The sequence below is a fragment of the Priapulus caudatus genome, unplaced genomic scaffold (genome assembly GCF_000485595.1).
Source record: "Priapulus caudatus unplaced genomic scaffold, Priapulus_caudatus-5.0.1 Scaffold21, whole genome shotgun sequence".
Classification (NCBI taxonomy): Eukaryota; Metazoa; Priapulida; class Priapulimorpha; order Priapulimorphida; family Priapulidae; genus Priapulus; species Priapulus caudatus.
In genome coordinates this window covers 461,417-476,416 of record NW_014577082.1, presented here as the reverse complement: position 1 = coordinate 476,416, position 15,000 = coordinate 461,417, and the positions used below count along the sequence as shown (strand labels likewise).

Here is a 15,000-nt window from a genome sequence, read left to right as displayed (position 1 = left end):
GCTCATGTTCATACACGTTTTCCAAAGCGTATAAAGTGTATAAGAGTTATAAAGTGTAACCGCGGCGCGTGTTACACCTAGATGCATTAGAAGTGGATGTTTGATGGTTTCAGGAACAGTTGCTACTCGGTGCAACAACATGTCTACAAGTTCTACGCATTTGTGTTTAGGGCCATGTGTAACTGTGTTAGATTATAGATCCTGCCCACACAACCAGTCCAAGTCTAGTTTAGCATCCCTGATTTGTTGAGCAATAGCACATATGCGAAAACACATTTGGGGTGGGTCCCAAACTAACCTTGATCCCATACAACCTACCTCATAAACTATACCACTTGTTGACCTATGTCTCTGACGTCTGTGTCTGTGTCTGTCGTTTTATAGTGTTTTTATAATCAACGTATTAGCCAGCGAGCCGTGCAGCCGTGATTTGCACAGTCAGTTTTGAAACTGCACGGCCAAAAATGTGTAGCACGGCCTAAAATATTGATCTAAAGCCGTGTACAATTGTAAAAATTGCACTCCCAAATATTTTTTCTGCACTCCCACAATACTCATTCCTGGCTAATACCCTGTTTATAATGTAGGTGTGTTGTGGCATATTATTTTGTTGGTATTCACTTTTATGAGTTTTAAGGCTTTCTAGTTCGCTTTTTTCAGTGGAATTGATAGCCTTTTTGATATTGTTGTTTATTTCTTCAGCATGTTCATGAAGTTACCAGCTTACTCCTAAAACAAGTACAGATTAAGCACATTACTAATGTTTTAAGTAACTTTCCATTTAGGTCGTGCTGTTGAAAAACTGCAGCCATGCAGATCTTTGTGAAAACCCTTACTGGGAAAACCATTACCCTTGAGGTGGAAGCCAGTGATTCCATAGAGAATGTGAAGGCTAAAATCCAGGACAAGGAAGGTAGGTGCAGTAGTATGCATTGTGACAATGTCTTTATAGCTGCTTGCTAGCTAGCAAAATGATAATTTCACAGTAAAATGAGGAGACCTTATTAGTTATTAAAAGGTATTTGTAATAACAATGCAGTTTAGGACAGAGTAACTGTGTAAAGCTGTGTACCACTGAACAAAGATTACCTGGGTAAACCCTGGTTTGTAAATAAATGGCAAGGTCTATGTTGTATTGTATTTCCTTCCTAGTAATTTATTACCATTGGACATTGAATGAGGGAGCTAAGCCCCACAAACAGTAGGCCTACGGTTACTAATATTTGTAACATACATGATGTACCAGAAATATCACCCCCTTACATTTTTCCTGTTTTAGATTATTCTGTGGCTGGAAGCAATTTGAGATTAATATTAAAATTGCACTGAGACGTCAAACAACATTTATTTCTAATAGGTATTCCTCCGGATCAGCAGCGTCTGATCTTTGCGGGCAAACAGCTGGAAGATGGCCGTACTCTGTCCGATTACAACATCCAGAAAGGTTTGTCGAATAAATTTGGTTAAATATCACGACTGTAAGTCTGCTTTTGTGGGCCAGACCTATACAATTCTCGACAAATGTGTTTTTGGCAGAGCCGAGAACCGTCCTAATGTTCTAACGATATCCTAACGGTGTGAGAAAACCGATGTTCGTAGTTGTGCATTGACCATGAATTGTTGTGATTCTGCTTGAGCACTATAAACAGGTTACTGTCCTCTCTGTGGGCATTGAATTTGGTAGCTGGTGCAAAAGTAATTCCCATTGGTTGAGCAGTCGCTCTGTTCCTGTCTGCCATAGGGGCTGGAGCTCTAAGCTCAGAGATTTGCCAATTGAGAAACACGTAGTTGACGTCAGTATGACGTTACTAAGAATGCCCATCGAGTCATTTGATTTAACAGCCATTTTACTGAGAATTATATGGCAGAAAACGGACCACCGATAGTATAGGTTTTTTTTATTGGTGCGCGTCCTTAAACTAGCTGAATAAAACAGTTTTGTTTCATACACAGAGTCCACTCTTCACCTGGTGCTGCGTCTCCGTGGTGGTATCATTGAGCCTAGCTTGCGTATGTTGGCACAGAAGTATAACTGTGACAAGATGATCTGCAGAAAGTACGTTCACATTGTTACTTTTTCCATATGTGTGTCTGGAAGCGTGTGCTCTTAAATACAAGCATGATGAATGAATCTTTTGTGTAGGTATATTGATAATAATATGTTCTATTAACTTATAGGTGGTCATGAAGCAGTGATTAATGTGCTTTCATCTGCTTTTCAGGTGTTACGCTCGCCTTCACCCCCGTGCTGTGAACTGCCGCAAGAAGAAGTGTGGTCACACAAGTAACCTTAGGCCCAAGAAGAAGCTGAAGTAGATTTGCTGACATATCACACCGCTGATAAATTTCCTGTAGTTTTCAATAACTATAAATAAATCGAAACGTTTTCCGATACCAAAAGGTAATTTTCTGTTTTTGTATTATTTGAATATACTAGGGCTGAATGTTATTTTATTTTGTGTGTTTTTCCATGTGCAGTTAGTTTATTGGCAATTGAGCAAAGTTTCCACTCAAATGTCTCTGTTGGTACTTCTCATCTGTAAGTATAATCAAGGTGTTAGTTGTTTTCATATAAGGCACGTTCACACGGACGTTTTTAGCCCGCGCCAAATCTGGCTCGAGCCGAGCGTTCACACGGACGGTTTTTCGGGGCCGTGCCGAGTTAGCATGAGCCAATTTGTTCCCATCGAAAACGTCTGACCAGGCCCGAGCCAAATTTTAACCCCAGCTAAATCGGTAGAGCGGTAGATGCCGCGAGTGTCGAACGTGTACTTCGACGAAATAAAGTCCAAAATAGTATAAAAATTCGAAAAATTTGATCAGGATTCATGTCTTCAAGATTGATAATTGAACTCGGAACGGAAGTAAACACTGAATCGTACACAACGCTATCTCACGACATACTGCAGAAGTATCTGTGAGATATTTGTGCAATAAAATTTATTTGAATTTGACAGACAGTATTCACTTGCGTACGTGTGAACGCTCCGACTCAAACCGGCCCAAGCCAAATTTAGCCCATTTAGCTCGAGCCAAACCATTACCGTGTGAATGCGGTAATAACATGCAGTCATAAATAAAAAGCATAACCGAGTTGGCACTAGGTGGAGCTGCTAGGGTTCACAGATGTTCTATTTCCTCACATACTGAAGAATGTTGTCAAGAATGTAGGTGTTAGGCTGTTAGCAAACGTTTAAATTGTAATTTGCAGATAGATATCGAATATTGATTGAAAAAGCAGATGATGATTGCATGTAACAATAACTTAGCTCCAGAGCAGGTTTACGCGTTCGTCTAGCTACAATTTATGTTTCTGTTGGTGTAGTGTTAGTCATTTTTATGACCTACTATTATTGTGGACACTGAAATTCCATTTTTTGTAAGTGCAAAATTATATGATGAAGCTGCCTATAGATGGAGCCAGGGTACAAAAAGTAAGGGAAACTGATATCTCTGCCGTTGCTCGACTGGAAAGGGAAGGTGAGCCAATAATTTGAAGACTAAGAATTAGTCTTCAGAGGTTCGTCAGCACACTTCAGTTCGGACTATATTGTACATGATATTATGAAGATATATTACTGACACTAACAGTCTGTACAGTAATATAATAACAATAAATAGTAACAGTGCTGTAATATGAATCATGATTACAAATTCCATATACACTACAGGATACCCATTGGATGAGGCAGCAAGTGAAGAAAAGTTATTGCACAGACATTCTCAGGCACCCGAACTATTCCTGGGATGCTATCTACGTGACACGGTTATAGGGGTAAAATATAGATGTACAGACTCCTGTCATCCAAGTATGAGTGCTAAATAACTAAATGTTTGATGATGAAGGCTGAGTGTGCTTTCAACTGCAACTGATGTGATGTTTATTACTAATTCATGGTGTGGCCAGTAGCCATCTCGCTAGTCACTCTCCGTCACAATCTGACAGTAAAACACAATCCTGTACACTGTGTAACCAAACACTATACACGAGTAACATAAAAACCAGCCAAGTGTCGTGTCTTGATATTATTAGTCTATGCTAACACATAAATGGACCATGAACAGCAAAACACTGCTATAGTGTTGTATCACGGCTGCTTGACAGTGCCAGATGGGCAGTTGTTGCATGATGAATGCCCACATGCATCAGATGTTTATCAATGTTTAATGTGTGCATTGCGTCTTTCAGTACATTTGCAGTACACGAGCAAATGATGACACCTTGACAGAGGAATCTATGAGCACACATGTGCCCTCAGGAGGTACATCATGATCTATACATTAAGATATAAACCTTGCTCGTACAAGTGTTTTTGGATGTATTGTTTAATCAATAGACCTTCCCCAACAATGTGCATACATTCAGGACTGCACGATATTCCATAATTGGGTTTAATCTATCCATAGCGAAACTATTGACACAATGCCACTAAAGCTTCATTTCCTTACATCAGTGTAACAGTGTTATATCACTCTTTCCTTTTCATTATTTGTTAAATTCCTTCTACATCGCCATCAGTGTTTAGTGTAGTTTCGTAAAAATTATGGGAGCATATCTAATTGCCTCTTCTCTGTACAGTGACAGGGTTGATGGATTGTTAATGAAACTGTACCAATTTATCATGCACTAGATGGACAGGGGAGTGGTCATGTACAGACTACAGAGTTAGGCATTCTACTTTACTCCTCCTCTTCATAATCCTAATTGGGTCCCTATATAGCAGAGCTGTTGCTGATGGGTACATGTCTGGTTTTGTCTTCAGAATCTGTGTGCATTCATTCCGTGTGCATAGACAGCAGTTACCGACGGCAGGTATATCTTCACTCACGTTCTTGCATGTATGCATGTCAAATACAAATTTTTTTGATATATAAGATTGATGAGATGAGATGAGATGCTACGCACATTGTCCGCAAATGCAGACGTTATAACTCCGCTTTGCTAATCTGAGGGTGCGGGTTTAACATTACTGGGGTCTGCGTCAGCTCGGACTACTGCGCACAGTGCGCGGAATTAGTGCTATTTTGCCGGCAGCCGCCGGTTCATCCCCCTAAACCGCCAGTTCAACCTCCCCGTATAATCGGTCCACTTGGCCTATTCAAAATTTTGCCTATCTTGCATTTATATCAACAATATTTACCAATTTCCTGACTATAGTTTTTACTTAGTGACTACTAAGAAGTAAATCATGTTCCAGCAATTCTTGTCAAACAAGTAGAACTCCACTGACAGACTGATAGCAATGAAATACTGAAATACTACGAGTATGCCTAATAAATACAAAGCTAATACTTTTATTAATAATGGAATAAATTGAACAAAATTAAGGGCCTGTTCAAACTTGTAAGGGCCTATTCAATTTTTCTAAGGGCCTGTTCACATTTTGGCTAATTTCATGCCATATACATGTCACAAAATATTATCTAGAAATTTATTATGCATGTAGACACATGTCTTGCACAGGCGTTCTGTATGATTTTTGAAATTTGTAATGGTTATTCACTAAACTTGCAATAGAAGATTACATCATTTCATTACGGAAACAGTTTTTTTCACAGCATTTTTACCATGACAGGGAATGGCACTCGCATTACTGAAAGCGTATGTGGAGCACATCGGGCAGAATTGCAGCGGAGTTAAACGCCTGCTGCTGCTTACACACACCGAGTTGCTGCACTTGTACACCAAGGCTGGTTTCAGACTGGTCGGCGAGTCGGCTGTCACGCATGGTGAGTGGTGTAAACTTGTGCACAAGTCCTGTTGCATGTCCACTGGTATTAACCATACGGGTGAGGATCCACAAGAGGACACAGACTGCCATGTTATCAAGAGCTAATAATACCTAGAGTGTACAACGGAAAAACGGGAAAATAGTGCTATTTCACGACAACATTATTCTACTTTGCCTGCGAGTCTAGAATAATTTAATGGTATTGCATTAAGCAGAATTCTGACCGCTTGTCAATACGATACTCCTAGGCTGAGATATTGGTTTCTAAACTTCCCCTCCCACATGCCACACGCCGCCTCGCATCCAGCTTATTCACCAACCTCGACGCCCCTAAGCATTGCTTCGTCAAAGTTCGGTTTTTCCGCGTTAACTTTATGAATGAACAGCGTTTCGGTTATCATAGGTGACTTTCGGGGGCATCTCTTATGCCCTTATCTTCCATTATCTTTCCTAGCAGGGCTAATGCCCGTCATGATGGAGCCGGCAATGTTTTCTCAATTAAGTGTCTACGACGCAGCTCAGTTACTATATGGTGTAGTAAGAGTACCAAATTTGGGTATGTGACATCAATTATCAGCGCTCCAAGCGGTGATGGAAACCGATAGCCAAAATGCTTAGAGGCGTGTAGGTTGGTGACTAAACGGGGTGCGAGGCGGCTTAAGGCATGTGGGAGGGGAGGTTTAGGAGCCAATATCTCAGCCTAGGAGTATCGTATTGACAAGCGGTTGGTCTTGTTTTAGAGAGCAAAGAATTCTGCTTAATGCAATACCATAAAATTATTCTAGACTCGCAGGCAAAGTAGAATAATGTTGTCGTGAAATAGCACTATTTTCCCGTTTTTCCATGGTACACTCTAGGTATTATTAGCTCTTGATGTTATTTGTATATTTTGTTTTATACATTGCTATTATGAATATTGTTCAGGATATTACCAATATTATTTAGTTTTATTAATGCGCATGTTAGTGGTGGCACCGGAATGCATACTCATGCCATCGAAATTAAATCGGTAGCCGGGATGATTCATCTGCTAGGGAATGTTTCATTGTGTTGATGAATGTTCTGTTATAATATATTCTGCAGAGTTACACTATCTACATACTATAGTCACTTACAAATTTTTTTCATTTTGATGTTTCAGGGGCAAGACCATGGTATGAGTGCGTACTAAAGCTAGAGACTACATGTGAGGGAGACAACATGGAATCTATGAATGCCATGTAATTTATTTATAGTGTAGGCTTCGGTTTGTAAGAGGACCACCTGGTCCAGGATGTCATCTAGTTTTTGTGCTAAAAAGGAATGTGGAGCCAATTGAGAACAGCATTTTTAACGCGACTTTTTTACAAACATAATTCCAAGATAACAAGGTATCTCTTTTCATTAAAAATCAGATGTTAAATCAGATGTTAAATAAACAATATTTTACACATATTTACAAATACAATGTTTAAATATATATATATGTCAAGTTCTTACCAACAGTTACAACAAACTTATATCAAATTATAATAATCTCTTTCCCAATTATGGAATTTTAAGTAAACTAATCCATACATATATTGTTTATTTTATGGGGCTTGCATTAACTTTATAATAATATATGTAATATTATATAATTCCTCTAGATGCAATTTTATTTGGGTGAAGTCTATAATTAACATTACAAGTATGTGATAACATGATACATAACTTCAACAATGCACCTGTGTACATGCACAGCAGTAAGCTAATGGCTGCAAAGTCACTTGAATATGCGACGTGATCCCAATCCTAATGTCGTATTACAAGGGTATAATTTATGAGGGCCATATGGTATCAAGAGCTTATAATATAATAATAGGTATGATTAGCTCTTGACGGTATACAATTGGATCCCGATGACTAGTATATATGTCAGGGGGCCGTTGTCAGAAACATCGTAAAGTTAATGCTAATGTTAAGACTAATTTTGTTTCTGACAATGGGGCCCCTGGGTTATATTGCACTACATAACACATTTAAGCATGTGCATACCAGCTGATACGAGTGAGCTATTATTCTCAGTGACTGTTGTATGAACACCAGTAATCATAAAGAAACAATTAATTTCTAGGAAGCAAAAATATTTAGGAAATCAGGATTGTGAATCACATACATTGATTCTCTCTGCCACACAATGTTGCAGGATTCAATGGTTAGAAATTAATTTTAATTTTTAATTTTGTAAAATTTATATCAATAACAATATTTAGACAAACAACGTCTGTTTTCTGTCTAATAGTGTACATATGGTAGGTTAGTATGGGGGACCCTGAATTCACTTAAATAAAATCGGTAACTTAGAGCAAGTTACCAAAATCAGTTTAATTTATTTGACCAGATGACTTATGATCCTGGATCACAATGTGCCCAGTTTTATATAGAATTCAGTGTTATTCGTAAGTCACCTGCTTGTTTATGACGTATCGTATTGTTCTGCGCGTAGGGAGGATAAGTACAGTTAACGATATCCTGGCACCTGGGACTAGTTACGTCTGCAGAGGCTGTCCTAGTGCTTCTGATCCGTAAAGTGACTCAAAGTGCTTCACGTACGATTCGCAGTGTTCTCCTGCGACAAATAGAATCACGTCAGTCTCATTAGGTGCGGTCATATGCATGGCAGCAATGAAAATTAAATTCTAGACCAAGTGCAAGCCTACCGCCACCACAATGCCTACTCAAAGATTGCGCTCAGAGAAATGTCTCACCTTTGGGGAAGTCCGGCCTTCCTCTTAATCGTAAATTTCTCTGTTCAAAGAACTTGAAGACAGTGTAGAACAGTTGGTTGTTCTCTGTGCTCAATGCTACCTCAAGGAATTTCCGTGCTGATATCTGATCCACCTGACCAACAGTCTTCACAAACCTGTGGCAGGGAAAACACCTATGGATTTCTTCAGTGAACAATTCGAATGTGGTCTTTCACGCTATAAACAGACATGAGCAGTACAGATGTAGCGCCGATTGTTTTACAGTAATGATATTACTGCTTTATATGCATAAATTCTGACCAGAACAGCAGCCTTGACATCATCTAGCGATAATATCTCAAATGAGTCAGTGTAGACTGTCAGGTACGCGCTGTGTACAGAAATATATTACAGATGCTTTTGTACTACATACCTAAGAGCTGAAAATAGCTGATGCGTTGACAAAAGCACTTCAATAATTTCTTCATTGGCAGTCGAAAGCCTCTGCAATATTCGTGTTACCATTTTAATTAAAAAAGATCGAGATCAGCTTCATATTCGAAAGGTTTTTGCTCATAATATAGGAAAAATAATTTTATTTCACATGATATTTTCAGTCATGTAAGATACTTATAAAGGCAAGAAATAGTACATAATATATATAATATGTCTACCCAGTTCTTGTAAAAGAACACGAACAATATTTAGCCACTCAGTTTTCTAGCACATGCACTTACATAGTGAAATTAAAATCACTAGGTTATGCGTTTTATGTGTATGTGTCTCCCCCCCCCCCCCCCCACACACACACAACATACCTTGAGCATATCGAGCGCCAGCTGGTGAGCAGGAGGGTAAACGCTCTCGAGTGAGAGCAGCAGACAGGCGAGGTGTTTCGAGTCGCTCAGGACATGGTACTGCATCATCTGGTGGAGCTGATAGAAGCAGCCATTCTGCACTAGGGTGTTGATCAACAGCTCATAGAGGTAGTGCTGAGACGAAACAGAGTATGGCTGCACAACATGCACAGGTGGCTTTACGAAAAAGTAGAGGATGCCTTCACAACAAGCTCAGGTGCTGCTCGGTGGAAGCAGAGAGTACATACACAATAAACACATCACCTACATTTTACACAGTCTGCACAATAGATCTTTTCTCCCAGGAATATTCAAAACAAAGAAATGATGTAACTACATAAGGTAAAAAAAACTAATTGGTGTAAATCATCTATACCTCGAACGGACTTTGAACATTCCAATCCCCTTACATGACCGAGTATTCTCTCAAACGATTCCAGTTGATGCGAGTGTTCAGTATTCTCATTTTTGACTGCTTGCACTCAAAAATGCCAAGTGCGTGTTTGCCTGTAGTCACGTTTCTTGTGTGTTGTGTGCGTATTGAGATTACCTGGACGTGAATGCGATTCTGGTTCAATGAGCGGATGTAGTCGATGAGTACGGCGACGACAAACTTGTAATTGCCGCTCGCGTCGATACTATCGACGAACCGGGAAAGTACGTAAGTGTACATGTCTGACTGGTCCACGACTACCTGGGATGTACTGGGGGCAACTGCTTCAGCACCCTGAAGTCAAAACGCGCTGAGATTTAATCGTCAATATTTGTAGCAAACTATATTGTGTTAAATGCAATTGAGAAGTTAAGGTAAGTGAAAACAATTACTTCAGTGAGTTTTCAAGAAATGAACTTCTACGCTGCATTTAAATCTTTAACCCCCCTTTTATGCCCATTAAACCCCACTCGCCCCAGCAGCAATCACACGACTAGAAGCACGTACATCCACGCTTACTATCAACCAATCGTCACAGGTTGGCCATGCGCCTGTTATCACAATGTCGTTCTTGCGCTTATCCGCACGCACCTGACTCTTCGAGTCAAGGTGATCCTTGTAGATGGCATTGAGTTTGTCGTAGAGTTGACTAATGGTGCGCAGCCCACACTGCTGGGGGCCGGGCGATAGCGCCAGCAGACACACAGTTAGCACCGTCATCTTGGAATCGCTGCGTTGCAGCAGAAAGTCCATCAGCTTCAACTTGTCGGGAAACATGTTGATCATCGGCTGCAAATTTAGCTGCACAGTCCATAAGCATCCTGCAGGAGCCAAGAAAATATGCATTGAGACTCCCACTGCACGAATGTGGCTGCACCACTGATAAATACCATGCAGGAGCAATGAAAGTGTATGGGAACAACTGCAATGGCCTATTCCAACTTTACTGATCATGGGCACGCATATCAGGAGTAAATAAAAAGAAATTCGTTTTTATTCACCCCTAATATACGGCTTAATTAAAGGGGGAAGCCGTACTCTAATGACAATGTACTTACCCCATTTTGCATCTATCACAATGTTTGGTTGGAAGACTACCCAGTTGGATGAATCTGTTTGAAGCTGTTAAGGAACTGATGACGAGAGTGAAAATTTATGCTACAAATTGTAATACTATATGGTACTTGGTTCATAATCACAGATACTTTCTTATGTTATATGTTATTAATTTGAGAACTGTTGACAAGGATACAGAGATCACATTGCGTTTCCGTTGTTTCATTTGGTAGATGTGTTGGTGCTATGGGAAGTTGAAATGTAAATGATTTAATCGACAGTGGAGGACACACTGGGTGGTGGTAGTTTACGTAACCATCAGAATCCTTTGCCAGTCTGATGTCAAACACCATCGAAGTCTGAAAAAGATACATTTACATTAAATTTAATCTACTTATATAATTCCATGATAGTCAATGCATATGCAAAGATAATCCCTGGCCAGCTTTTCTATTGTACTGTTTCATGGAAACACGTACCCCACGTAGACAAATTAGTGAACCTATTTAGCAATTCAATGAAGTGATTAATACTGAAGTAATACTGTTTGTTGTGTTAATCAAGGCTAAATAAATTCGTTCCATTCTGTAGCTAGTCTTATACGTGTGACACATGCCTGTGATGTCTGGTGATGAACAACCAGCAGGCTATCCACGACATTCACAGCGAACCTGCCGCTCATCTCCAACCGTAGCACATCCGTTTTCCTTGCCGGACTTTCCCTGCAACATCATGAGATACTAAACCAAGAGTTTTATTCAGAGCAATTATTATGTAAAGGCACGTAAGACACGTTAGCGGTGTGAAACATTTCAATGTAATTGGAGTTGAAATCAATTAAATACAAATAAACGATAGATACATTTGGCAATATATTTTTAATTTACATATGTATAGTTTAGACTACCCCGTGTTTTAATTCTTATATTCCGCTGCCTTTCACATATATACCATAATAAAGGATTATACACTCAATTTACAAAGACAACAAAATTTAAAATAAAGGAGATCGAATGTGTAATTATACAATTTAAAAAAACTCACACAAACACTATTAAGTGAATAGCAATGATGACTTCTAATGTCAAGAAGTCTAATCTGATAGGTGACCTTGCTGTCCATTAAAACAATGTTCTATGGAATTCATGTAAGATTTACTTCCAGAACCACTACAGCTAGTGCAATATCTGTTCTTACAACACCAAAATTCACTTCTATGAAAATGTTACACGTCTTCATCGCAGAAAGCAGGTGTAACGTAGCTCTAAACAGGATACTTGGTGTGAAGATACGTACCTGTGAAGTTGGTAGAGGCAGACCTCAGCATTAGGCTGACCTCCAACTCTTGGTTGGTGTCTCAGCACCACAACATATAATTGCCCATATCTAACCAAAAAAGAGGTATAGTTACTAGTAGAGGTACTACACAAATTCCTACTGCTATACCAATCCACCTGGGTCAAAAAATATTTATAGACGAACAAATGGATGGCTGCACACAAGCAAAGAATTAAGTGACCTGTAAATGAAACTTATTGAGTGCAGACTATAGTCTTACTGTCTTATACTGTACTTTTACTGTACTTATATGTCTTACTGGTTATACAATGAACAAATGTATCCTCACGTTATATACATGTGTGTGTTCATGGTCACAATGAAAAATGTTGAAAATAAATTATAAAATGTCATTACTAAAACTTTTTTTATAGCAGTGATGATGAAGAGAAAATATACACAAATGATAATTTATCAATTCTATCAATTATAATTTTTCCCTAATTTAGTATTGCTGATGAGTCAAACTCACAAGTCGCAGGCTCACATCACACCCCCCCGCCCCCCCTATCCAAGCAACAAACACATTCTGTTTCTTTTTTTTGGCGTCATTCTAGGCACATTCATCTTTTTCAAATTGCGGTGCTCTTAAATTTGCATTTGTTGTTCCTACCCTTCAGCATAGAATAACATGTGTCTTTGGTTTCCCTTTTTCTCACATATTGTGAAATCTATAATAAAACAGAGCAAGATTGTTATCTGGAGTACATCGTGTTTTGACATTTTGTTAATGTTTTTTTATATTCAGTAAAATTCAGAAAAATCAGTACAGTAAATTCATAATGCCTACTTTAATGAAAGAAAGGCAGCATAACGTTTCCTAGAGTGCCGGTGACAGAAGACTATGTTGCTATCAGGCAAGCAGACAACCAGTTGACAACAGTATTGTGTGTCTTAATGGGCTTCAATGTTCTTTTCTCTGGAAGCACCTGTAAACGATTTATCATAGTAAAACAATATATTATATACTTACAAACTACCACAAAACCTATGTAACTACCTATGTACCTATGTAAAATAGCCAACTAGTATATATTATATTATGCATCACAACCAGGATATATATATATATATATATCTCCTGTTGTTGTTGTTGTTGTTGTTGTTGTTGTTGTATTGCTTGAAGAAAAGACATGTAATGTCGTAAAAATATGTCCTCCAAAGTTCGCAAAATAAAAATTTGACTTATTCTATTTTTCTATATTTATTATTTATATATACCATATATATATATATATAATATATATATTATATATAATTTTTAGATGTGCCATACATTATATATGGCTATATATAGTAATAGATATATAAACATCCTCTATAGAACTTCATCATCTATAGAACTGTTGTGAAATCTTACCTGATATAATTCTAGTCCATGATCTGTGACAAAAACTATTTCATTTAATCCAGTCCAGTTGAATCCCAAAATTCTTGTTGACTTCCCCTAAATTATAGACTACTATTTAGTATGAGGTTTTTATACAAAACTTAAATAAAATCGAATTTAAACAACAGTTGGTAAATCCACAGCAATGAAAAACAATGTAACAGTTTATAATTTAAGCACATGACAAATAAACAAATTAAGAAAGAATGAATAAAGAATGGATTGATTGTCAAAAATACATAATTGCCATATACATTCAAACAAATGATATCCTTTGCACATTTACTTATCAGTCAACATCGACATACAGCTAGAACCTATCAGTCACATGTACCTTGCATGCTTGTGAATATTCCATAACATCCATTCCTTCTATAAAGTTGATGAATTCTACTGTTGTTTGGGACCTTTGTACAGCAAGCACTCTTAAATCTGGTGAAAATTTAATTGACTCAATCTTCCCTTTGTCTTCCATTCTGTAAATAGCAATTTCATAATCATATGATGTTACTGCATATATACATATATATCAAGAGTAAGTAATAGAGATCTCTATTATGTACTCTTGATATATATAATATGCTTTGCTCGAACAAATAAATTTGAAACGTCTAACCCATAAAATTAGAGATGTATGCGTTCTATGATACTGGTTATAGAATGATATATGATGCTATAATTGCATTTGTCAGCAGATATTCACTTGAGAATCACACAGTACTGCTTATATTATTTTACCTAAAAGTCATGTTGCTTTTTTCACTGCGACCTTTAACACTGACTCCCGTTGTCCCACCTGAACGAACGGTGAATACCTGTTAAAAATGATAATGAGAAAATCAAGCACAAGCGAGTAAGTGGAGCATACTTATTATAAATAAAATCATACCTCACACCAGGTAGGCGTACCAGTTACCGATAGTTTTTTATTTTAAATTGAACGATAAATAAGTACCAACTACAGTAGATTTCGACTGTGCAAATACATTTTATGTATATATAGTATGTATATAACTCCAATGTGTATCTCTGGCGGTACTATGGAGTATGGACTATGGTGTATCTCTGGCGGTAAGGTGTATACTGGCGCAGATGGGGTCGTTGTCGTATCAGGTACTACTGTACAGATATGTAGATATATGTAGATAGGGTGAGGGTTAAGGTTAGGGATAGAGTTAGGGTTAGAGTTGCTCATAGCTAGGGTCTATGTCCCCCAGGGTACTGCCGGAACGTACCCTGGGTACGGTCCGGTATACCGGAACGTACCCTGGTCACTATTTGGTATGGTTAGGGTTAGGATTAGGGTTAGGGTTGGGCGGGTTAGGGTTAGGGTTAGGGAGTAGGCGTAGGCGACTCCCTAGACGATCTGCAGCCCGGATATACGCGCGAAGCGCGAACAGCGCCGCCTCGCAGCGCCTTTTGATCCAATTCGCTGCCCTCTATGTAGAACTAACTACTCGAAGCCCTCTGGGTACTACAGAAAGCC

At 38.5% G+C, this 15,000-nt stretch overlaps 3 protein-coding genes across 3 annotated transcripts in view; 2 read left to right on the top strand and 1 right to left on the bottom strand.

Moving 5' to 3' along the window:
- Positions 1 to 2,405, top strand: part of LOC106812920 (ubiquitin-60S ribosomal protein L40) — a 2,636-nt gene extending 231 nt beyond the window's left edge. Inside the window, exons 2-5 of the mRNA XM_014816933.1 lie at positions 786 to 913; positions 1,358 to 1,444; positions 1,954 to 2,056; positions 2,223 to 2,405. Of these exons, the coding sequence (XP_014672419.1) occupies positions 811 to 913; positions 1,358 to 1,444; positions 1,954 to 2,056; positions 2,223 to 2,316 (387 nt within the window). The 5' untranslated portion in view covers positions 786 to 810 and the 3' untranslated portion in view covers positions 2,317 to 2,405. The remainder of the gene's footprint in view (positions 1 to 785; positions 914 to 1,357; positions 1,445 to 1,953; positions 2,057 to 2,222) is intronic.
- Positions 2,406 to 3,043: 638 nt separating this feature from the next.
- LOC106812723 (uncharacterized N-acetyltransferase C9.02c-like) lies at positions 3,044 to 7,174 on the top strand. Its single transcript, XM_014816679.1, has 6 exons — positions 3,044 to 3,480; positions 3,672 to 3,775; positions 4,190 to 4,262; positions 4,764 to 4,813; positions 5,577 to 5,730; positions 6,874 to 7,174. Exons 1-6 carry the CDS (start codon positions 3,396 to 3,398, stop codon positions 6,954 to 6,956), a joined length of 549 nt encoding a protein of 182 aa, XP_014672165.1. The 5' UTR covers positions 3,044 to 3,395; the 3' UTR covers positions 6,957 to 7,174.
- Positions 7,175 to 8,069: 895 nt separating this feature from the next.
- On the bottom strand, positions 8,070 to 14,329 carry LOC106812401 (uncharacterized protein C18orf8-like). Its single transcript, XM_014816274.1, has 15 exons — positions 14,253 to 14,329; positions 13,849 to 13,990; positions 13,485 to 13,571; positions 12,968 to 13,053; positions 12,371 to 12,382; positions 12,083 to 12,172; positions 11,403 to 11,508; positions 10,983 to 11,145; positions 10,789 to 10,842; positions 10,322 to 10,551; positions 9,848 to 10,024; positions 9,259 to 9,432; positions 8,874 to 8,944; positions 8,462 to 8,616; positions 8,070 to 8,322 (listed from the first exon to the last, which is right to left on the bottom strand). The coding sequence occupies exons 1-15, from the start codon at positions 14,261 to 14,263 to the stop codon at positions 8,243 to 8,245; spliced, it is 1,638 nt and encodes a 545-aa protein (XP_014671760.1). The 5' UTR covers positions 14,264 to 14,329; the 3' UTR covers positions 8,070 to 8,242.
- Between the last annotated feature and the right edge of the window lie 671 nt (positions 14,330 to 15,000).

Excerpts from the sequence above, each read along its gene's own strand:
- LOC106812723 (XM_014816679.1), top strand. The coding sequence starts at position 3,396 with ATGATGAAGCTGCCTATAGATGGAGCCAGGGTACAAAAAGTAAGGGAA. Across the intron at positions 3,776-4,189 it reads TACGTGACACGGTTATAGGG|TACATTTGCAGTACACGAGC; the intron begins GTAAAATATAGA and ends TGCGTCTTTCAG. Across the intron at positions 5,731-6,873 it reads CGAGTCGGCTGTCACGCATG|GGGCAAGACCATGGTATGAG; the intron begins GTGAGTGGTGTA and ends TTGATGTTTCAG.
- LOC106812401 (XM_014816274.1), bottom strand. Across the intron at positions 11,146-11,402 it reads TTCATCACCAGACATCACAG|ACTTCGATGGTGTTTGACAT; the intron begins GCATGTGTCACA and ends TATCTTTTTCAG. Across the intron at positions 10,843-10,982 it reads GGAAACGCAATGTGATCTCT|ATTCATCCAACTGGGTAGTC; the intron begins GTATCCTTGTCA and ends AGCTTCAAACAG.